This window comes from Haliotis asinina, chromosome 7 (genome assembly GCF_037392515.1).
Source record: "Haliotis asinina isolate JCU_RB_2024 chromosome 7, JCU_Hal_asi_v2, whole genome shotgun sequence".
Taxonomy (NCBI): Eukaryota; Metazoa; Mollusca; class Gastropoda; order Lepetellida; family Haliotidae; genus Haliotis; species Haliotis asinina.
This window is the reverse complement of record NC_090286.1, coordinates 17497967-17524090: the sequence shown is the minus strand read 5'-3', so window position 1 is coordinate 17524090 and position 26124 is coordinate 17497967. Positions and strand designations below refer to the sequence as shown.

At 38.5% G+C, this 26124-nt stretch overlaps 1 protein-coding gene across 2 annotated transcripts in view; it reads left to right on the top strand.

The window, feature by feature from the left end:
• LOC137291111 (palmitoyltransferase ZDHHC21-like) overlaps window positions 1–26124 on the top strand; it is a 312776-nt gene that overhangs the window by 159263 nt on the left and 127389 nt on the right. For both annotated transcript variants that reach the window (XR_010957245.1, XM_067822392.1), the window contains exon 5: window positions 2664–2802. Coding sequence is in view for 1 of the 2 variants with exons in the window: in XM_067822392.1 (XP_067678493.1) it covers window positions 2664–2802 (139 nt within the window). In the remaining variant the exon portion in view is untranslated. The remainder of the gene's footprint in view (window positions 1–2663; window positions 2803–26124) is intronic.

Here is a 26124-nt window from a genome sequence, read left to right as displayed (position 1 = left end):
AACATCACTCTCTATCTATTAAGGCATGTTGGTCAGTTAAGTCAGATTTTCTGTGATTTTGAAAAAGAAAAAAATTTGCCGATTTTTGCGTTTTGATGGTGCCTGTGTTTAAAAATCTCCTTCTCCAGAACTTCATATAGTACAATTATGTTCTATACACTGTTGAAACACCCATACTCAAGCTTCTCAAGGCATGTTGATATCTGAACAGTTTGGGAGTTATCGCCCTTGGAAATTATTTTTTCCAAGACACGTTTTCATAGAGTTCTTAAAAATGTCACAGCTCTGTAAAGACACAGTATCTTTCTTCTTTCATGGTTCCAAATTGGAGATAATTGAATTGGAAACATTTTTGCTTCAAATTAACATCAGTGATAGATCTACAAAATCAACTGCTTGAGCCCCAGGATTCACTGAGCTGAATATCTATGAGTCCCTCAGAACTTTTATGAGTCCCTAACAATAATTGTCACAAATATTGATAAAACTGGTTCAGTGTTACTATAGGTTACACAGGTTAATCTAACTGGTTTGGAATGTTTCACAGGACAGAGCAGGTAGTATCTAAACTGTAACAAACTGATACTTTTCCATTTTAACTTGCAGTTCTTTCCCAATCACTTCAGACACAGATGTTAACAGATCACTGGGAGTGGTTGGAGTTACCTTCCTTGAGAATTTTATTGTCTTCGGTTTCAAATTCATAAAAACTCAACAAAACTTTACAACTTTTTTCAGTGGGATTTTTTTACTTGCTAACCAGTGAACAGATTTCACCATCTGATTTGTCTTATTCATACATATATGCAGTTGCAACCTGGAAATCATCACAAAGTTTTGAAGAATGAATGGACAGTTGATTATCTTTATGATGGAAATATGTGATCAAAGAACTGTTTTTACGATTTTTTGTATTAAGCATCTTGTGTCATACCATTTTCAATAATCACAGCTTGGGGTATGCGGGGTAATAATATGCCTGCTTTGACTGATAGCGCTATGAGCATTCACCTCATGAGTGGAGTTTGGGGCAATATATAATTATTATGTTTTACAGATTAGGATTGAAATGCAGCAGAGAGGTTTGGGTGATCCTGGCACAGTCAGGCTGGTTAAGCTCATCATCAGCTCAGGGCCCTCGCCCTCTCTACATGCTGCCCAGACAGCGAATGGGACTTCTCCCAGGAAACACCGCCTAGTCGAACCCACCAAGAACTTTCTGGAGAATATGGAGTCTCCCCAACACTGCAGCCTTCTGCATTACCCAGATTGTCAGAAGGGCTGTGCTCCTGGTGGAGAACCCGGGCACTCTCCTCATCTGCGCCAAGAGATCAGGAGGTACCAAACCAAGGGCACCGAGAACAATGGGGAGATGGACAACAGTGTACTTGGAATGTAGGCGAGACATTTCAAAGGCGAGGTCTGCATATTTATCATGCTTTTCCTGAATCTTGCCAATCACATTGCTGTCAAAAGGGACAGAAAATTCAATGATATAAATAATTTCATTGGCTTTATCAAAAAGAACAAGATCAGGTTTGTTGGCTGGAATTCGTCTCAGGCTGTATATTGGCCTATTCCAGAGAAGTTTATAGCTGTCATTTTCCAGGATGCCCTGGACATGTTCAGGGTCGTACCATGGATGGACCTCGGAGTCAAAGCCACAGGCATGGCGGAGATGATAGTAAAAGCAGCGAGCCATGCCATCATGTCTTTTATGATATGTTGTTTGTGCCAAGGAAGGTCATCCACTGACAAGGTGTTGGACAGTCTCTGTAAATTCATTGCAAAGACGACATTTCATATTGATATTTTCTTTAAGAATAACATTCTGGCGATTGCGAGTGGGAAGTGACTGGTCTTGAGCAGCAAAAAGGAAGCCCTCAGTTTCACATCTGAGACCAGCCAACTTCATCCAGGCGAAGGAGTCGGTTGGATTGCTGTTCTGTTCCACACACTGCATGTAAACATGATGCAATGGCTTCTCAGACAGCTTCTCCACAAAGGACCGACTCTGGGCAGATTTGGTAAAGGACTTCACCTGGTTTACTCCCATCGCTGTACCGTCCAGCAGTACATCGCCATCAACAAAATCATCGTCCAATTTCAAAATGTGTCCAACAACCTTGGCACACTTAAAATAGCTTTGGAATTCCTTGCTTTCATCGTGAGTCTTGACATGCATCACCAGAGGATCATCCGATAAATAAATATGTTCAAAAGTACACAATAAAACTCTGTCATGAAGAGCTTCCACACTAATCAAACCCCGACCTCCCAAATTGATTGGCATGTATAAACGATTAAGAGAGGAACGAGGGTGGTGTGCTCTGTTATCAGACATGATCCTTCTGGTCAGGCGGTCAAGACCCTGGATGTCTTGTTTTGTCCAGTCAATTATTATTATTATTGTTATTATTGTTATTATTATATGCCACCCAAAATTACTTCTTATGCATCACTTGTGACAATGCCACCTAGAAAAAAGAAAAAGAAAAGCTTTATATCCTTAAAAATAGCTCTCATTTGTCATCTATCCAATTTCTAGAAAGCCAGTCAAAGAAGTAATAATAGGTATAACAGATATGATAAGGGGATTAACATTCCCATAGTTCAGATTACATTAATATCATCAATTATGTCATAATTTTTTTCTTTTGCAGGATAAACAACTGTGTTGGAGAACAAAATCACTATGCATTCTTCCTCCTGCTGCTTTATGCCTTCCTTTTGAGTGCTGTTGTCTTCCTGTTGTGCATGCTTCATTTTTGGGTTTACCCAAAATGTCAGCAATGTAATAAGGTATGTGTTATGATGTGAACTGGTCTGCAAACAATTTCATCTCTACATTTAAGTACAGCATCTGTTCTCTGCATAAATCAACCAGTGAATGTACAGGTTATAATTGATCTACAGTAACCCATCCTTGTCATATGAGGCAACTCACGGAATTGGGTGGTCAGGCTTGCTGACTTAGTTGACACATGTCATCAGCTCCCAACTTTGTAGATCAGTGCTCATGCTGTGGATCACTGGACTGAATATTGAACAAGTACAGTACTGACCCAAAAATGGCATTTCACTAGCAGAACTGCAGCCTGTACATGAATGTATGTAATGTATATGACCCTGTGACCCTGGCTGTATTTCAGCAATCCATTCATGTGTCTAAAACATCTTCTTGCTGTGTTTTAGGATGATTTTCAGCCCTCAAATATGCTTCAAACACCCATAACTCTGAAACCAACTGTCCAGTTTCGACCAAAATTTGTATATACCATGCCATACCATGTTTTCGGGGTATTTCTAATCCCTGTGTACAGCGAGATGACAGTGCCACCTGTCTCATGTGAAGAAGCTTCAGTTGGAAAACAAAATGTTTGAAATGTTCAGCTTTCACGGCAGTTGTGGTCAAATTTCTGTCAAAGTACGAAAATTCTACCTTTGAACGTAATGCACTTTGAGAACCTTTGTAAATGTGATCATAATTTTTTAAATGACGCTCACAAACTAGTCAAGCAGACCATCGTCTGCTTGAGTGAAAAGCCAAACATAAATATCACGTGACTCGAATGGAATGTTGCTGACGTAATGAAAAAAACATTGAATACCGAATTGGTCATCTCTTACATATATTTTTTTTCATGCTGCAGAATTCGTATCAGGCATGTGAACCTCTGGGTTCATTTAAAATACTGCTGCGATGATACAATACTTTGCAGACATGACACGTTCTATTGTCCCTGCTATGGAAGACCATGCAGACAAGAAGAATGAATGTGAAAATGATTGAATAACTTACCTGTAAATCTGTTTAGTTTGAACAAATCTCACAAAAAAAACCATTAAAATAATCAAGAAAAAAAATACCAGTTTGCATGGCTTTTAATTAAGATGATACGGTGTATTTGTTGATTTCTGTGAAGAAGAATGCATCTCATGCACTTCCATACAAGGGCATTACCCCATGCAATAACGAATAACCCGAAAAACATGGTATGTCACTTCTCTTGGGGACAAGACACGAAATGTGTGCTGCATTGGAAACCAATGGACGACAGAACATTCTAACAATAGATTTATGAAAGGTGAGGTGATATTCAGTTACGGAATTACAGTTTTGATAATCTACTGACACACAATAATGTTCATGATAATCTTTCGCATTATTACCCCGAAAACACATTACACCATGGTACACTTACGCTGCAAGTGCCAGTTGTTCTTACCAGCTGCAGTGATACAGTTATGAAGACATTGGAGGGGCAAATAATACACTGCTTTTACATTTGCTATTTTCATCACTTCACTAGTTTGCACTATGAAAATTTTCAGTGTCTATACATTTGGATGATCATTGTTTTGTTTGATCCTTGTTAAAAGTATCACCATATGGTGTTTAGATGCAGCCCTGAAAATCCTCCAAGAACCCCCTACTCGCCGACTTTCCAGTGACCAAAATGCAATGCAGTTTTGGTAACATCGTGTTCTTCTGTGGTTTGTTTGTGGATTTTAAAACTACATGTATATAAGTGACCTGTTTCCAGGTGTTATGTGTATTCCCAGTGTATTAGCATGCTCTACATTCACAATTCATTAACAGTCTAATGGATACTGACATGGACTAGATGTACCTCACTTGCTGGAGGCAGGTCGTGATGTATCAACGCTTCTTCCAGCTAAAGCTGCTGACAGTTGCAGTTGAGTTGGTGCCAGTTGTCAAAGAGACAATTTGGATTACCACCCCTAACAATATCAAAATTTTAATCTCACTTGTAAGGTAATCATTCTGCATCCCCATAGTATTTATGGAGGCAGGTTGTGCTGATGTGACAACGCTTCCTCCCCCTAAAGCTGCTGACAGATGCAGCTGAGTTGTGCCAGTGGTCAAACAGACAGTTAGAATTATCTCCCTTAACAATATCTCACTAACATCTTAATGTAAATAAACAATAAATAGTTCTCATATTTTATCATACAATGGGTAGTGTTCTCGGCAGGATAAAGCCAACGAATATTTTCGGTATCCGTTGGGGTCATATACAGATACCGATGCAAATTAGAGAGGTCATATTCAAATTTTAGGGACTATTACATGTAGGGACTACGTGGTCAGTGCTTTGATCCCTTAAAAGGCATGCCTGGTTATGATAGATGGTGTAGATTAGAAAGTGAAGATAGAAATCTGCAGGCTTGCGACGATACCAACAACAGTTTACCGTCTGACTGTCAGTGTAAGCGAAAGGATGGCATAGGAATCCAGGTGCACAATGTCACATGAACATTGGAGCGCATTTGATGTTCAAAAGGTTAACTGAAATTTTCCCGAATTCCACACGTTTTTGTGTCAAACTAAGTGAATATCTGTTGACAACAATACGCCCTTTAACATAAAAGCTGACTGGGAACTACATGACGTAACACAGTCAAATGAGTGGTCAGTAGAAAACTGCGTCACCAAGGTTGAGACGTCACATATTACTACCCACATATTTGTGACATCATAGATATGCGGGCACATCTCAGGAAGTTTAGTTTCATGATCTGTGGCAAATGAAATCACATTTTTATCCCCAGCCTAGTGGTTAAAGCTCGTCACGCTGAATTCCCCACATGGATACAATGTGTGAAGCCCATTTTCTGGTGTCCCCCACTGTCATATGACTGGAATGTTGCTAAAAAGTGGCAATGATCTGTGGCAAATGAAATCACATTTTTATCCCCCCGGCATGTAATGCAGGGGGATATAGTCAACGCCTCGTTCGTCCGTCCGTAATCATTTTGTTTTCGGAGCATAACTCAGAAACCGTTCAATATTTTTAGACCAAACGTGATAGATATAATAATCTGAACCTATGGTTGTGCCTTTTGCTATTTACAGATTTTTGACATTTTTATTTTTCTTGTTTTTCCACGGAACATTTTGGTGTTAGTCTAATGGTGGAGTGTGTTTCGTTTCTGGAGCAGAACTCAAAAAACGTTCAATATTTTTCTGCAAAACTTGGTTGATATATCAGTCAGAACCTGAAGTGGTGCCTTTTGCTATGTACAGACTTTGAGATTTATTATTTTCCCGGTCTCCATGGAAATGTTTCACACTTAGTCTCCAAATGGAGGGATGGGCTTCATTTCCAAAGCAGAACTCGAAAACCGTTCAATATTTTTCTGCAATACTCTGGTAGATATATCAGTCAGAACCTAAAGTGGTGCCTTTTGTTATTTACAGATTTTTGTGATTTTTCATTTTCTGGGTTCCAGTGAAACAATTTGGACTCAAAGTCTCAAAATGGAGGGATTGGCTTCGTTTCTGGAGCACAACTCGAAAACCACTTGATATCTATCAACAGATCTTGGCAGATATAAGAGACAGATCTTGAAGTGGTGCCTTTTGCTGTTTACAGATATATATGGTTTCCATGGACACGTTTCAGACTTAGTCTAAAAAACATCAAGTAACCTTCAGATGATTTGTTCTTTCAAATATGTGGGGGCTGGGGGATATGTCATCTTCTGATGACTCTTGTGTACTATTTTCAATGTACGCAACTCAATTTATACATTTACTTTGGCTTCTATTTGTGAATAATTCATAGTACACATTGCCAATAGAAGTTCATTGTCAACAGACAAGATGGAATTTTGAGTGACACGTGGAACTGGAGATTTCTCTGAAGTTCCTTTTTCTCCCCTCTGAAACATGACTGCAGCCATGGCATGGGTGGCTGATTTTCCATCAAAGGTCTCTTCATTTTGATCAAAGTTATCAATTGTCACAGATACTTGACATATGGTATCTCAATATCTTTGGTGCAGAATGAAGGATCTGTCTTTCATTAATCTCAGATAGTCCACATGTTGCCATAAGATCACAAAATTGGCATAAGATCACAAAGATCTTCAGCATCATCATTGAAATACTGTTCTTACAATTCAGATGCTTTTCATAAAGACTCTACTTGAGACCAATAAGTCTGAACATCCACAGCATTCAATGAAAACAAGTTTTTCACCAAAATGTTGACTTAATTTCCCTGTCAGTTTCTATGAATGCACCTGAACTTGCATTCCCAAATTTGACAAATTCTTTTCAAATCCTATCTTTACTTGCAACCAAGTTTTTACGGATTTACTCCTGGAAAATATTGTTTCTTGAATGTTAGACACAAATTGTTTGAAGGCCATGTCATATTCTGAGTATTCCTTATAATGATCCAACTTTCTCCTTGCTGCTGTAATGTTGTGTTCTGAGATGTATGCAGCATAACAAGGTAAGGTAAAGTAAATTAGGCTGTCATACATAGAATAACTTTTTCATCATTTCTAACATTAGCTGCAGCCAACACCTTTTCCTGTGTACCCTGCCCTGTCTCTGTGGCAATCTGTGATAGTTTCTCACCCTTTTTCCACCCTTCGCTATAAATGAAGCAATGTTGTCGGATATTAAATGATGACGTGTCATTTCTGCTTAAGCGGTTGTTGTTGTGTTATCAGATAGTTTCCTGTTGTCATGTACAAGCTTCTAATTGGATTTGCTGGTATACGATGCTCTACAAGACTTGTGAAAAGCAACTTTAATAGTCCCTGTTAAAATATCATCTTTGAACGGCAACAGATCATGATACACTTCATCTAGATGTACTTCAGATAAACAAGGCTTGCAGTCCATATATTGTGGGTTTCGATAATGGATGCCACTTTCCCCTTTTCAACAAGGGAGCAGTGGGGTAGCCTAGTGGTTAAAACTTGTGATGCTGAAGGCCCAGGTTCGATTCCCCACATGGATACAATGTGTGAAGCCCTAGTGCTAAAAAGTGGCGTGAAACTAAACTCACTCACTCATTTTTCAGCCAGCTGTCTATGACAAAGAATGCAGTGTTCTAAATGTGGTTGCACTGGGCGGATTCTTTTGGCTGGTGGTGCCAAATCCATCCTTAACTCATTAAGGCCAAGAGCCACGTATATGCAGCAAATTAATTAGCTTCTCACAGCGAGAGCCGCATATTGGGGGTAATAAAAAGCACCTCTTATTCAGCGAGAGCCGCATATTGGGGGTTTTGCATTTTAAATTTGTACTGTACCTATTATTTCAATCAATTTATCAGTAATGATCAAAGATTAGCCTTTCTTACGAGAGAGATTACTTTCTGTGTTAATCAGAAGATCTATTAATGTGTTTTGATAACAATTGCTTGCAATTTCGGGGGCTTATACAGGCAAATGAACGAGAAAAGGGATTATGAGATGTTGTTACAGGAGGTAAGTGTTTGTTACTCGTCATTGGGAGTGAATACTAAGATGTTATGTTTGCACATTGGTTGAATTAACAGTGACAAGGTCACAAAACCTCTTCCTAAATTAAATCATTCATTCATTCGTTGTAATAGTTCATATAATGAATCGTAGACATAAATAGCAATACTGTATTACACTCATGTTCGTGTAGATTTGAAAAATACCAAGTTACAAATTTAGACGTAATTCATTTGCGATTATTGATTTTTAACGTTGACAATAATACATAATCGAATATGAAGTGATAACTCTTTCATCTACTCATAATATACATATATAGTACACATAAACCATACAAAGGTAACTGGGGTATTTTGTTCAAGCTGTTTCATGCTTATTTGAAATGTGATTTTTCAATGCAATTTACATAAGCATTGTGTAAGAAACGTTTGTATTTGATCTCTGTAATTATCTTATCCAGTGTAATGATCACGTGTATCAGATCCATCGTCAGTAAAAGGAGGATAATATATCAGTTACAGAACTGATGCATATAATCATTCAATCAGACAACACTAAATGAGATATATGAACACCTCTATCAACCTCAAAATAGCAGCCTCTGGCCGAATGCATGTCCAGGTAAACTTTTGTCCCATGACAAGTGTAAAACAAACTAATGCGCTGTTACATCATTGGACAACCTGTTTTGTGGAGTCACGCCCATTGTCAATCTTCTGAACCTTGTTTGCTTTCAAAACAAATATAAGTATGCCCATCTTCATAAATATTTGGGGAGATTCAACTTCAAGTGTATACATCACAATAAATCAGTATCATGTTACTTTTTTTAATTCTATAATACACGTACTTGAATTATGATATTTATTCGTAACAGTGTGCAGATTATATTGAAATGTTCAGCAAGCCATTATGTTTGATGTACAAGTAGTGTGCGCAAAAAGTATATGCAAATAAATACTATACTCATGGAAAAATTTAAGGGAACGCATGAAATAGCAGTGACTTTTAATCTTTGAAACAGTAAGAGAAAAGTTCATACAGATGAAAAGGCTGAAAAGGATGTCAAGTGATGAAAATCAATATCGAGTGTGTCCCCCATGTCTCTGGAGAACTGCTTGGCATCGTCGTGGCATGCTGCGAATGAGTGTACGGATGGTACCAATCGGAATTCTACGCCATTCTTCCTGGAGAGCCACGAAAAGTTCATCCGAATTGTTGGGTTGAACAGGTCTGTCCCGAAAATTGCGGCCAAGAACATCCTAAAGATGTTCGATGGGGTTAAGATCAGGACTTTTACCCGGTCATTGCAACACCCGGACATCTGCAGCCCTCAGTCTGTCCCGACAAACATGAGCGATGTGAGGGCGGGCATTGTCGTGCTGGAACTCGAACATTCGACCTGCTGTACGTGCAAAAAGGATCACAGTCGGGTTCAAGATCTCATCACGATATCGTACACCTGTTATCCTGCCATCAAGACGCACAAGATCTGTTTTGTGGTTAAAGGGAAACCCGCCCCACACCATAACAGAGCCCCTCCAAAATGGTCATGCTGTTTAATGGTGCAGACACTGTGACGTTCCCCAACGCGTCTCCAAACTCGAATTCGACCGTCATTATGGTCAAGTGTGTACCTGCTCTCATTACTAAACATGGTGTTTCTCCATTGACGTACGGTTCTTCCTCCACGGTTCCGTGCCCACTGCAGTCTCAAGCGCTTGTGTTGCTCAGTCATGTTGATTCTAGCCAATGGACTGCGGCTTTTTAGATCAGCCGATTTAAGATGATTACGCACTGTACGTTAACAAATTCTGACGTTTGTTCTTTGCCTGAATTCCGTATTGATTTTGGAGGAGGATTTGAACCTGTCTCGCAGAGCAATAAGGAGTAGGGTCCGGTCATCCCGTGGGGTGGTTTTCTTTTTCCGTCCCCAACCACGCCTCATTTTGACATCACCAGTCACTCTATAGAGATTCCAAAGTCTGGATATCACGCTAACAGACTTGTGAAAAGTTGTTGCAACCTGTCCTAATGAGCTTCCACCATTAACCATGCCAGTTGCCTCCCATTTCTGTGCCAAAGTTAAGTACTGTCTCGCCATGTTAACAATGTTTTTAACCGTTGTGTTTGACAGTGCACATACACGTCACGTGTAAATCTAAGTGCATGTAACTTTAGGAGCATGTAGTGCACATGCATGGAAAGCATTACGGTGAGTTTGAGTGAACTGCTCTTCACGAAAACGATAATACACAACGCTGAAGTTAGTAAACAGAAATATTGAATTGCCCAAAGAAACATGCGTTCACTTAAATTTTTCCATGAGTATATCTCTACTCAATGATTGGATTGGGTTATCCAGGGTAAAAGTAATCGGATTGTAGCGCTTTGAGCGCTTCAAAGAAAACTAAACTCGTCAAAGTGCTTGTTAGTTCTACATGTACATTTCAGGCATCCTTACGATTACATATGTTTACGATACACAAACTTTTCATCATAGCTAGAGTTGATAAAGCCGAAATCTAGCATATCGATTGGTCAGCGATCTAACCAATAGTCAATCTGTATCCAAGCTGTCTAGTGACCAAACATACTCTTCAGAAATTTAGCCCACACCCCATCACCTGTCATTTCCAATGTGACAGGTATCTCATGATGCGATTGGTCATAGATAACAAATCAGGGAGTATATTGAACAGTTAAGATACAAAACGACCTATTTGGGAACATTGACGACGCCCATCCCATGATCCTTTGTCTTATGTATGTGCAAGGAATAGCATTATACAATATGTATGCATGTATGTTCGTTCGATAACGTATATTTTCTGCATTAAATCTAGATGAACCAAAGCGACAAACTGTGAATCTGTTACATGTAAGTCACAGACTAGCTTATGAGTACTTTCCTTAAAATATTCAGTATACACTAGCAATGTATCAGCGAAAACGCTTCTTTCATAGATTATTAGGCATGTGTGTAAATTCGTCTTTACTGCCATTGACATAGATGTTTTGAACAATTTAATCTCACACAATGATATGAGAGGGACATCATTTGGTTTAAGTATGTCTTACATACAAAGAATCCAAGCATATGTGAAGAAAGGCACAGTTACATAATCCCTTACTTTATGTGCTATTGAAAGTTTCTTGACACCTCTCTGTAATTATCACGTGTAGCAACTAATTCCGTTGATCCATCATCAGTAAAAGCAGGATAGCATATTAATCATGGTATTGATACCCTTGCGTATAAACTATAAATTTCTAAATGCTCCATATTACTTACACACCTATTGATACTTTCCTTGAAATAGTCAGTAAGCACGAGCAATGTATTGGCAAAAAATGTAGACGATTATAATGCAAGTCCCCCCCCTCTTTTTAAACTCTATTATAAATGATATATTATAATTCAGTCAATACGATGAGAGAGACAGGAGGAATTTGTATATTTGTTCATCTCGTACGTACAAAGACCGCATAGGTGTTGATAAAAATACAGCACACACTGGCAAAGGGGTATAAGAGACACATGTAATAAATTACATGAAATGCTGTAATATGTGTATTCACATTGGCCTCTTTTCCATTTACATCTTTACGACACATTTAAATAATCAGTACTTGTTTGTGAGACTAGACAGTTTCCTGTCATATCCGAGACCTGCCAGGGAAATCAGGCATGATTAGCACTAATTAGCCTTGTCGCAGCAATCAGGCAGTCAGCGAGGGTTCCCAGGTGTTGGGCAGTGGAGCGGCTCCAGGGCTTAATGAGTTAATGTACTTATACAATAATGAGCATCAGAATCCAACTTACATGGATCACAGAACCTTCACTGTGTCCAATATTTATGTTGCATCATACAGATCAGCCACTGACCCTCCATACTGGACAGCACAAGGCGAAATCACTCTCAACAAACTTTTCCAGATTTGGTAATAATGAAGCGCCCATAAAATCTTTGGTGAAACATGATGAATGGACTGCGTTTTGGAAAACGGTTGTTTGACCTTGTCACAGTTTGTATTGATAAGATACCCTCAGATACATTATTGCCCTTTGCATATGCTATCACATGAGTCTAAATAGAGCTTTCTGTGTCATTCTGACAAATAGTTATGATGAATGAAATCTATCAAAATATTTTTTTTTTTATGCATTGAGTAACTCATTATGTCCATCTGTGGCCTTGGAAGAGTTCATAATTAGTACTTATAGAAATGATGAACATTAGAGATCATTTTAAAAAAAAAGATGAGAGTAGTAACCCATCAAACAGTGTTGTAGTGGATGGTTAAGTAAATGACCCGTCAAGAACATAGTTTTCTCATGTTACCATGGAAACAGAGAATTATATATATTACATACCTGTTTCATATGACCGCAACCATATTTTTCTTGAAGAATAGACATATATGGCTCTATAAGAAAAAATAGGTTGTGTCTTGTTATACCTTCAGTTGGGGTTGCTCCTGTTTTTGTAGGCCTTCTGAAGAATGGCCACTGGACTAGAAAACGTCAATTAACTTTTCATGGGGAACTGACATAAGTGAGGAGGAAAGGTTTTTTCTTATGACTCCACATAATTAGGAGAATGGACATTCGGGATCTAGATGGTCAGTTTATCAATAAGGGGGCACACATTGGATCTGAATTGATTTGATTTAGTATTTCCTAGTGCCTAGCAGTCTGAAGTATTATAGATTTTGTTAGATAAATCAGTGTTTGGTTGATGGATGCCTTAAAGCTAATGACCAAAGTCATTTTATAACTGGAAGAATTTGATGGTACCAAATAAAGCCTCAGATAGGGACTAGTGAAAGTAACTTATTATCCAGATGAGGTATGAGTCAATATTCTATGATGTAGGACATTATTTTGGGGGTATGATGTAGGACATTATTTTGGGGGTGGGAAAGAGCCAGAATTGTCATGTTAAGTTGTCTGGTGAGTAGTGCTTGATTCTGAGCCCCACCGTTGACTTGAGAGGTTCTTTCTATATTGGGAGAATGGCTCAGATGAACTCATAGCTTTAAGTGTTGTACCAGGAATCAACAAGTTCTTAAATGAAGTAGTGAATTTGTGTTGTGTTTAGATCAAAAGAAATAGGCAATATCTCATTACTTTTGTGTGAAACTTCATGCTAAAATAAATGGACTTGAACAACATACCAGACTGTTTGATTACTTTTGTGTGATACTTCATGCTAAAATAAATTGACTTGAACAACATACCGGACTTACCTTATCTATCTTATCTACGTCATCTTCTCAGAACAAGAGTGGATAAACAGATTGCCTAGGGAGAAGGTTATAACACCCTGACAGACAAAGGTAAATTTAATGTAAAGTGAATGACAATGAACCTTGCATATCTTTCTGGTTACATTACAAAATTTTCTGTTTTTTTTTCTCTTTTTGCTGGACAGATTGAAGAGGTCATTTTGCCTTGAAATTCCTATTTTCCCCACGTCACAATTGGTATTCTTTCACCCAAAACCAACTATGCAAGTTTTGTATCAACTAAACTAAGGTTAACTTACAGGATGTCCATTACTTCCAGTTCAAAGTGTTCACGTCACAGAGGTGATCTTATTTATTCAGTTACAATATATAAGTAATTTGCAATTGAACGTGCAAGTATTATTTTTGCAAGCATTATTCTTGTTCCTTGGAAGCTCTAGTAAAGAACTTCCTAAGCTACAAGTGTCATTATCCAAACCATACTATGCAAAACGTTGTATTTGACCCTGCTGGAACCATAGGAATTGAAAGTTAGTCAATGACATATTTGATATATACTAACTGTGGCCATTACTACTTGCAACATCTACATGACAGGTACTTATGGTGAGATTGTATTAAAACCAAGGAGCCCGACAAAGGAGGAGAAGAAAAGGAAAAATATTTTAATAAAGTGTCACACATTACATGAGGTGTCTTCACTGGGAGGTGACTTTTATGGGAGTGTATAAACATTGGTCATTTTTTGTTTCGAGTTCATGTGAAAAAGGTGGATGTTAGCAACAGTGATTTTGAGAGCTTATATAAGAACCCTAATTGCAGAGGAAAGCGAAAACCACAAGCGTTCATTTCATTTTATTCATACATATTTATTTATAAAATATTTCACTGCACTGTCCTTCTCAATAATTAATATATGTACAAAGTATCTTCTAACGTGAGTTCATCAAGCTTGCTTCGCAGATCTGTGTAGTCCTTTTTCTGTGGTGGGAGGCACTGACCTGCAGTATATTACACCATGTTGGTTTCCGTGGATCTCTGTTCTCTCAGAAAGAATTATAAAAATGTTTGGGGTGGTGGGGTGGGTGGGATGATAGTTGTAAGTTGGGTTGCTTCTCAGTGGAATGTCATTCTTGGTTGTCATTGAGGCACTGCTGTCTTCTGTTGTGCATCTCCAATATCTACCTCATTTGCTTTCCTCTTACTGATTCTGTACATATAACTTACAACTACCAAATACCTTCTACCTTGAGAAGTAGGTATATACTTGTACTGTCACAGCATAAATAACTTTGTTGTCGGACACCGGAAACCTAACTGAAGAACTTTCTGCTTCTTCTCCTCCAGCCAGTCAGTCATTTCACAGCCTTCCTGCTTTCCAGCTTCTGAAATTTAGAAAACAAACTATCAATACAAACAAGCATTCATCAACAATATCCATGGCTAGAGAAAAGAAAACTGTTCAGTATTGCTTGAGCTGAAATAAACTGAAACCCCTGTCCAATGAGCAAGGAGCTCAAAAAGTATAAACTGAGCATATGACCTCAAAGGTAGCAAAAGTTTCACTCACAGAACAGCTTACTGATATTTGATAGAGTGCAGAGACACAAAGAAATTCTCCTTTGAAAGTCATAATTTATTTTCTGAATGTTACTTATAATATGCTTATACATTATGTGTATAGAACTATGAATTATCCGTTATTGTGAAAAGAAATGTTTTCTTAACCAATAATGTGGAGTCATTCTGGCAGACAAGCTTTGAATATGGGGTCACAAGCATACACTGCACCATAATTTGTGCTATTTAAAACTCTTTGGGCTGTATATTTCAAAGGATAAAATGCACTTGTTAAACACTGTTCGTTTTGAAATTCTTTGAATGTACATATCAAGAAACCACATTTACATGATTTTTTAATAGTTTTCTTTAAATTTTTAATCTGTGCAAGATGTAAAATGACTAGAATACGTTTACTTACTCTGAACTTTAAGCCATTCTTTGTGTACAAGCCTTTGACCTCTGGTTTCCCTAAACCTTCTTAAGTGATACATCTTGCTCATCCAAACCCATCAAAAAGCTTCTGAAAGGAGACATGTGCATGATGCATAACTTTAAGTGGAACATGTTTCCACTTGGAGGTTACAAGAATAGTGACTCTGGCATGCATTTTTACTGATTCCTAGGATTTATATTATTTGGTTATTTTGTATGTACATTATGTACTGGACGGCTTAGGTTATACATACTTGTGTATGTCAAAATGAATTGGTCCTGACTGCCTTCTTCAGTTTTTCCAACACTGCCCTCCATTATGCTTGAAATGTAGAAATGAATCGATTAAGAAAAGTCAGGAACTTGTCATATTGCACTCTTGATAATAAAGCGGGAAATAGAAAGAATAAATATCTATTTCCAAAATGTAGAATATGAAAAGAATCCAGGTCAACAAATTCATATACTATTTTAGGTTGGCAATGCATCATTGTATACCCATATATACTTTATTTATCCTCCAAGTTGGGAAGAGTACAAGGTAAAAGTTGCAAAAATTAAATATTTATAACACTGTCAGATCGTTACGCAAATTAATGTGAGGAACTTTAAATATCTTTAAATAAAAAATTCTTCGCAACCTTTTCTATGGGTCCTACACAATCCACAATTTCTTCATTTAGAGTTTGTTAAATCTTGATATGATAAGCATGACACTACTTACATCAGACGACAAACTTAAATTATCTCATAAATCAGTAATATAAAAATATTCAATATTAGTTTGAAAACATTTTTTTTCTGAGCTGCAAAGACAATTTATCCATGATAAATTTTGCCTGGAAAGTTGGCTGAAAAATAATTGTCACGTTAATTGTCAACTCTGGTCAGAGAATCCCTAATGTATAAATACAAAATGACTCACTATCCCCAACTACATTGTTTTCAATGGTGCAAATATCAAAAACAATATGAAAAGGATTTCTTACAATAATATTCATATTTATATATACGTTTGCAAGTTGTCTTGAGTCATGACAGCCCATTAGCAATAATACTAGAGATATTTGTGATTTATTTTTTTTCTTGCAAGGGTGATGTTTCATTCATTAACACAATGAACCATTTTAATTGAGTGACCTGATCCAAATCACAGTAATATTGAGTTCTTGAGTTAACGTCTATTGGGTCAAATGAGGATTTCATGCCTACCAATCGAAAAAGGATGAGGTATTTGTTATTACTCACAATACCCCTGATTTTCATTTTTCATAAACTCGATTCAAACGATTCAGACTTAGTCTCAAAAGGAAGGGATGGGCTTTGTTTCCAGGACGCAACTTGAAAACCATTCACTATCTTTCAACAGAACTTAGCAGATATAGAGACATATCCTAAAGCGCTGCCTCTTGCAATTTGTGTATATTTGGCATTTTTGTTTTTCTCATTTTCCATGGAAGTGTTTTGGACTCAAAACGGAGGGATCGCTGTAATTTTGGAAGCAAAATTCGAAAACCTTTCAATATCTTTCAGCTTTACAGATATATGCTGGTGTGCACTATCTCTTAGTAAAACTCTTCTTATGACAAGTATCCACGCAGTATTTACGGAGTCACTAAGGTACTTTAGATCTAGCTCTTGTAAGCAGTCGTGATGTGTGAGTCCAAGCCAGTGTCGTAAGTCATTCCCGTCTGTTTTCACAACAACGTGACATCATTAGTTCAAGCGTCCCATGTAACACTGTATAACACCCATGTTCGTATAGATTTGAAATACACCAAGGTACTAATTTAGACCTAACTCAATTGCGACCATTGATTTTTATAATTCTAAAGTGGATAATGTTACATAGTCGAATATGAACTGATAACTCTTGTATCGACTCATAATATATATACATATACAGTATGGTTCAAAATTATTGAGAATAGCTAAAGCATTTCATATTATTAAACGAGAACAAATCAGATAAAATTGAATGTATTGTGAAAGTGAACTGACCTTTTCATGTTGTGTAGGTAACAATTTAATATTTTATCAAGTCTCCTTGAGCTTCACGGCACAGTCTAAGACGGGTAGGCATACTTCCTATCAGAGAGGTTAGTGTTTCGTGAGTTATGCTGTCCCAGTATCGGACCACTTCTCTCTTCATGTCTTCAATTTTTGTCAACCCCTTTTGATTCACACATTCCTTCATCATCCCCCAAATGTTCTCAATGGGATTTAAGTCAGGACTATATGCAGGAAATGGTAATGCAGTCACATTTTTCTCCTGAAACCACTGCTTGGCATGTTTTGCGGTGTGTTTAGGAACATTATCTTGCTGCAAAATCCAGTCATTTCCATAAAACACATGTGCACTTGGAAGGAGAAAATTATGTAATATGTTAGTGTAGCATTGACTTGTCAGATTTCCCTCAAACACACACAGCGGGGTCGTTCCTAGTAAGGATATCCCTCCCCATACATGAAACTTTGGGCTGTGTTTAGGTCGTCGATACAACGGTGCTGACGCAGACTTTGTCCATATTTTCACATTATTGGGATATACCCATATTGAGCTTTCATCAGTAAAAATCACATTTTCCCAGTCAAAGTTTTCATGTGCCAAACACCACTCAACAGGCCTGTCTTTATGTTCTTGTTTCATGAGAGGAGAAGGAATTCCAGTCTTTTTCTCCCATCCAAGATCAATCAAATTTCTTCTAACTGTAGATTTTGATACAACTGTTGATCCCCTTTCTATTATTTTATACCTGATGTTGGAGATGCTTGCCCTTTGCTTTTTAGACGCTAAAATTCCCAGCCGGACGCGATCTGAGAAGTCCAATTTTCTGGGTCTCCCTGCTCCTTTCTGGTGCCCAAAATCCTTTCCCTCTTTAAAATTCTTCCAAATCCTATACACAGTAGAAAGAGGAGTTCCTGTTCTCTCTGCCAATGTATTTACATCATCAATTCCTTGATTACACAACTCAAAAATCAACCTTCTTTTATCTTCAGCAGACATTGTTGACAGTGCTGAGGAAAATGACGTCTGCTACAAATTCAGGGGAGGTAACTCTAATTGCACTATACTCAGTAGGCCAAGATGAGTTACCTCCCTTATACCATTACTTAGTTTTAAGTATCAGTGAATCAGTTGAGGTGTTAGGATAGCTCAAAGTAAGAAGAAAAATTCTCAATAATTATGAACCAGACTATATTTACTTTCAACAGCTTGAACAAAATGCTTCAGTTACCTTTGTATGGTTTGTGTGTAATATATATATATTTTTTCAACTGTTGAAAGTTTCATGTTGATTTGAAATGTGATTTTTCAATGCAATTTACGTAAGCATTGTGTAAGAAACATTTGTATTTGATCTCTAATTATCTGATCCAGTGAAATTATCACATGTATTAATGAACTAAGTCTCTATTGATCCATCGTCAATAAAAGCAGGATAATATATCAGTTACAGAATTGATACACTTGAGTATAATCATTCAATAAGGACAACAGTAATGAGATAATTGAACACCTCTTTCAACCTCGAAATAACAGCCTCTGGCAGAATGCATGTCCATGTCAAGTTTTGTCCTGTGACAAGTGTAAAACAAACTAATGCGCAGTCATATCATTGGACAACCTGTTTTATTGAGTGAAGCCCATTATCAATCTTCTGAACCTCGTTTGCAATCAATATAAATACAGGCATGGGCATCTTCATAAATATTTGTGGGGATTCTACTGCAAGTGTATGTATACATGATAATAAATCAGTATCGTGTCACTTTTTGAATTCTATAGTACATGTACTTGAATTAGGATATTCATTCGTAACAATGTGCAGATTATATTTAAATGTTCAGCAAGCCATTATGTTTGCTGCACTAGTAGTGTGCGCAAAATGTATATGCAAATAAATACTATTTTCAACTCACTGTTTGGATTAGGTTGTCCAGGGTAATAATAATCGGATTTTAGCACTTTGAGGGCCTTAAGGAAAAATAGACTCGTCAAAGTGCTTGTTAGTCCTGTGTGAACATTTCATGCAACCTTACGATCATGTATGTTCACGATGCACAAACTTGATGGCGAGAGTTGATAAAGCCGAAATCCAGCATATTGATTGGTCAACAATCTAACAATAATCATTCTGTATCCAAGCTGTCTAGTGACCAAATGTGGTCTTCAGAAATTTAGCCTTCGCACCATCACCTGTCATTTCCTCTGTGACAGGTATCTCATGATACGATTGGTTATAGATAATGAATCAGTCACTATATTGAACAGATGAGATACCAAACATTCTATTCAAAACATACATATCACACCTGCTTTCTTTTAACATATATCTTTACAACACAGTTAAACAATGAGGAATTGCTTGTATGACGAGACAGTTTCCTGTAATCTCCAAAACCTGCCAGGGATATCTGATGAGGCCTGAATAGCCCTAACTAATCTCACCACAGCTTGGGGTTCCTGGTGTTGAGCATTGAAGTGACCCTTGGACTTAATGCGTTAAATTTTGTCAATGTAAGATATTTATCAGTTTAACTGGTATCTGTGCTCAAAGAATAACAGTAACACAAAAAAAATTCATGTTTCATGTGTGGTCTCCACTCTTTCCCTCTTCCCATCCTCTGAAGCTGAACACTTGGGAAGCATTGCCATTACAGTCCTTTGAAAATGATCCAGAATCTACCCGTCGGATCTGCGCTGCAGTTTCTGCAAACATAAATAGGTCCCTGGGAACTGTGTATGTGGCCCCCTTTGGCACATTCCTCTGTGCTGCTGACCCCAGCACCATCGCTTCCAGATGAACCAAACAAAATGCCCTTTCTGGCCCTCATTCATATGTTGAATGTAACCACCGGTGTTGAAATGGATTCAGTGGAGTCTGTTCAGAAGAAATTTGATGTTTGCTGTGCCAAGGTTGACATCAATGACGAAATGTTTCATGCCACAGTTTGTGAGACCCAATCAGGTCTAGCAGCTTCTTGAGCAGCAGTGACACAGGACAGGATAGAAGGCCAGATGGCCAACAGAATTGGCTTTCTGCAATGGCAGATGTTGGCCTACTACTGGGGCACTGCAGCAATGCAGCAACTGAAGGAAGGTGTTAATCTTGCCTTCATGCCTCTTAATCATTTGTAGGTTGAAGCCGATGCCCTGTAGCACAGCATCTTCCTTGGACAACCAGTCAGATAATGCTGGCCAAGCTTCTGGATTCTAGGTTACTGTGAACCGCCTTTTGACTGGAGTTGAGAGGTTCAGATTCAGTAGAATATTCCTGGGTTTCATTCTGCAGCCTCTTCACCAGTAGGGATAGCAAAAAATGGCAGTTATATACCAGTACAGGCTTGCAACTAGCGTATTGAGGTTGCTGCAACTGTGACTGGTGGTTGGGTGATCGCGACTGACAGGCATATTCTGATGATCTGACATGACAAGCAGAACCTGGTATCCTGACGTCACAGAGTCTGGTTATGCGGCTTGACAGGTGGAGCTCTGGCATGATATGACTTGACAGATGGAGCCCAGTGAGGTGACTTGGGTGAAGAAGCCCAGTGATGTGACTTAACAGGCAGAGCCTGGTGAGGTGACTTGACAGACAGAGCCCAAGGATGTGACTTGACAGTTAGAGCCTGGTTGTGAAAATGTACCTTACGTTGGTCCTGATAGTAGCAGATGTGGGCCCTGTGGCTTCCGGAGGCAGTTTCCATTTTTCTTGCTTTGCCTGCTGGGGCTGGTCTCCTTACCACAGTGCTCTTCAATCGTGACCCTTTCTGCAGTGGGACACTGTAGTTCTCGTTTTCTGTACATTCACTCATCACTCAACATCTTTCCTGCCCAATGAGAATTAGCTTGATGTAGTGGCAAACAATCGTTATGGAACAATAGCATAACAGCCAACATGGTAACCAACTCCTATATGCACATATGTATGTACACAGTCTTCTAAAACCTCTCCATAGCCCCTAAGTATGGTGATCTACCTTCAGTTTTTGGTGATCAATAGCCAAATTTTATGTGGTATTGTCTAATGAAGTGTTAACATAGCTCTTAAAAGTAGCTAGTTTTAACTCTTGTGATATTCTAGTTATTTTACAGTCCGTAAATGACTGTTTCTTTAATTACTTGTATTTTTAGTACATCTACAGCATTCTCATCACTATATGGCTGCAGTATTAACAATGTGACGTAAAATTTTAACTCACTCTGAAAAGTCTATGCCTGTGACAAGTCTGCATCAGCAAATTTGTGCCAGGAGGTGTGAGATCTGCACTGATCACTTCTGTACCTGTCTATTTCTGATGCTTGGGCTGGTGAGATACTCGCACAATAACCATGATACCACTCAAGGCATCATTTACACCTAATCATAAACCTTCCTCCAAAGGGTTGTCTGCAAACGCAGTACAATGTCTCATTATCTAAGCTCGAATGGCTCCAGGGCTGGTTTCCATGATAGAGTTATCACCCACTAGCAGTTTCCCCTTGAGTGCTTCCTCAGAAATGTTTCCTGTTGAGCCATTGATCTCCTCTGGTTCACTAGGCATTTTACTATGTCCTTGTGTATGATACATGTGTAGCAGTATGTTATAAATGCTGTATTTCACAGCATAATTCATACAAATCATTCATCACATATTTCATAGACATCATTATCTGTTCAATGTTCATTTGTTCCATGTTGTCTGTATTTTTTGCTGTTGAATGCCACCTCTGTCAACAAGGATTTCCCTTCACTTCCTTTCTATTTTTAGCCAGGTAACCCATTCTTTGGGAGTTTCCCTTTTCTATTAACAGGATACATCAAAGACTTCCTTTGATGTGCTACGTATGTTCGTATTGGCTATTGTGCCCTCTGTCCTGACTTCCTTTGTCCACCTGTTTCCCACCTCACTTCACTTGCTGTTGCTGAGGTGAAAGCACCATTTCATTTTCCAGGTATGGCAAATTTTCTAATCTACTTCCATCTCTTTACTTCATAATTCTCTGTAAAAAGGTGCAAAATGTTTTTTAAACAATAGCAAAATATAATTAAAAGTAATATTTATTCAATAACTCTACAAGTTTAGGAATATACATTTTAATTAAGGTAAATTGTAAACATGGCTTTGACCATGTGCTTTTGAATGTTTGAACAACTTTATGCAGGTACTTTATCAGGATATTGAATAATTCACTGTGATATATACACTAGCTGACAGTACTGTGATAATTTGAACTATTTAATATTTAAATTATTTACTTGGTTCTGAATCTTATGACTTCACTTGATGTTGCTGAGGTGGAAGCACCATTTCGTTTGCACCATGACTTGACTCAGCAACAGCTTCATTCTCCATTTAATAAATCTTCATCTTCACCACCATTGCCTTGTGTCGTCTTGAGCAGCAGCCCAGAGCCGAACTATCAAACACACGGCTACACATGCATAGCCGCTCTGGGTTGTCCAGATCCTTGTAAGGTTTTAATTTTATCAGGAACTACTACCACTAATGCATTTTAATGGGAATTTAAAAGAATGGGAAAGCTTTTCAGCAATGACACTTGGACCCTTCCAAGGCACAGACAACTGCTTGCATTGCCCCTTCTTCAATGACTCATCAAGGACAAGGTCTCCCACATTGTACAAGTTGCTCTTGAACCATATGTCATAGCCTCACTTATGAGTCTGGAGTGTCTGGCACATTTGATGGAATGCCTTGCTCTGAGAGTTTTTCCCTTGGTCTGAGTGGAGGTTGAGGGGAAAGCCCAACCTTGAAAAGCAACCTGTCACAGCATTGATAGTGACCTCTGCTGACTGCCCACTTTGTACATGGTCAACAATCACAAGGATGTGCTCCTTGGTTCAAGGAAGAGGACCCAGAAAATCAACATGGACCCTGTCCATGGGGTACCCTGTCCATGGGGTACCCTGCATGGTATTGCACCATCTCGCATTTTGCGATCCAGCTGGGTGTTGCATTGTGGATGATATACTGAGTTAAGGCAATATACTGAGTTAAGCCCTTAGACATGCCATACCAATAGTATTTGGCCTTCATCCTCTGTTTTGTTCTGTTCTTTCAATGATGACTAGATGAGGGGATATCATGCTGCAGGTAGATTAATTCATCCCACAACTTCCTGGGTACTACTGGTACATTTGTCATTGGTTTTCATCCTTTTTCAACACCTTATTGATATAGTACGCCTTGCTTGCAGGACTACTTAAAAACAGTTCCCCTTCATGAGGGGTGATGTCTAGGTCTAGATCAACTCTCTGGGCATTCCTTGATGTTGATGTCAACATTGGGGTGATCCTTAGCTACAGGCATCCTGGATAGGGCATGAGCATGCCCATGATTCCTCCCTGGTCTGTGTTCCAACTTCATATGACACTGGCTTAGTTCTTCAAGCCATCTGGCTAGCTATCAAGTGGGTTGGTTGAAGTTTATTAGCCAGAGCTGTCCTTAGTGTGAATTCTTTAATGTCGATACATTCTTTTGTACCTCACTATAGTTAGGAGTTTCAGTCGGATAGTGCAGTATTTTAACTGCTCTGAAGTCAGTGCCAGGCTTCCATATGCTATGACCTTTTCTGATCCATCCTGAATCCTGTTGCTTGCATCAGTATTAAGGACAAAAGCATCCTCAGTGAGTGTTGGCAGTGGGCAGAATTGATGTTGTTGTTAAGCGACCTTCATATTTCATTTTTCATTTCTGGAATGCAGACTCCTATTCCTCACCCCATGTGGATGTCTTCCACCTACCTGTCAGCATGTACAGTGGTTGAGCAACCTTTGCAAAATCCTTTATGAATTGCTGATGATAGTTTGCCAAACCCATAAAACTTTCCTTTGTGCATTTCAGGCATGACCAAGACAGTACAGCTTCTCAAAGCTGTCTTAGCTGACAGTGCGACCAAACAATTCAACATTGTGTTGAAACAGCTCGCACTTTGCCGGCTTGAGTGTCAGCTGACAGTTTCAGAAATGCTACAGCAACTGCCACAGGTTGCTCAGATGGTCACATCAAAGGTCTTCTCCACTACACAAGTATCATCTAGAAATGCTAGTACGATCTTCCAATTCAATTCTGCAAAGACAAGATTTATGGCCTTGTCAGAAGTTGCTGGTGCATTACATAAACCTAAACTAAGTTTTCTTGCATGAAAACAATCCATACTTCGTTCTGAATGCAGTTTTGAGTTGATCAGATTTTTTCATGGAGATCTGCCAATATGCTGTACTGACATCAAGTTTTGAATAGAACACATTCCCAGCCAAACTTTCCATTCATCACATAATGTCTTGGTTCTTTTATTATCCCCCCAGCATGTAATGCAGGGGGATATAGTCAATGCCTTGTCTGTCCGTCAGTCCATCCGGCTGTAATCATTTTGTTTCCAGAGCATAACTCAGAAACCGTTCAATATTTTCAGACCAAACTTGATAGATATAATGATCTCAACCTGTAGTTCTGCCTTTTGCTATTTACAGAGTTTTGTCATTTTTATTCTATTTTTTTTCCCATGGAACATTTTGGTGTTAGTCTAATAGTGGGGCGGGCTTCGTTTCCGGAGAAGAACTCAAGAACCATTCAATATTTTTCTGCAAAACTTGGTAGATATATCAATCTGAACCTATAGTGGTGCCTTTTGGTATTTACAGTTTTTATTATTCCCCAGGCATGTATTGCAGGGGGATATAGTCGACGCCTCGTCTGTCTGAGTCCGTCCGTCCATCCGTCAGTAATCATTTTGTTTCCGGAGCATAACTCAGAAACCGTTCAATATTTTTAGACCAAACTTGTTAGATATAGTAATCTCAGCCTATGGTTGTGCCTTTTGCTATTTACTGATTTTTGGCATTTATATTTTTTTGTTTTTCCATGGAACATTTTGGTGTTAGTCTTATGGTGGGGTGGGCTTCGTTTCCAGAGCAGAACTCCAAAACCGTTCAATATTTTTCTGCAAAACTTGGTAGATATATCAATCAAAACCTAAAGTGGTGCCTTTTGCTATGTACAGGTTTTTGTGATTTATTATTTTGTCAGTTTCCATGGAAACCTTTTGGACATAGTCTCTAAATGGAGGGTTAGGCTTCGTTTTCAGAGCAGAACTCAAAAACCATTCAGTATTTTTCTTCAGAACTTGGTAGATATATCAGTCAGAAGCTGAAGTGATGCCTTTTGCTATGTACAGGTTTTTGTGATTTATTATTTTCTTGGTTTCCATGGAAACATTTTGGACATGGTCTCAAAATGGAGGGATGGGCTTCGTTTCCGCAGCACAACTCAAAAACCGTTTCATATTTTTCTGCAAAACGTGGTAGATATATCAGTCAGAAGCTGAAGTGATGCCTCTTGCTATGTACAGGTTTTTGTGATTTATTATTTTTTTGATTTCTATGGAAAACGTTTTGGACATAGTCTCAAAATGGAGGGATGGGCTTCGTTTCCAGAGCACCCGTGAAGGTCCCGGGGTAGAATAGGCCTTCAGCAACCCATGCTTGCCATAAAAGGTGACTATGCTTGTCGTAAGAGGCGACTAACAGGATCGGGTGGTCAGACTAGCTGACTTGGTTGACACATGTCATCGGTTCCCCACTGCGCAGCTCGATGCTCATGTTGTTGATCACTGGA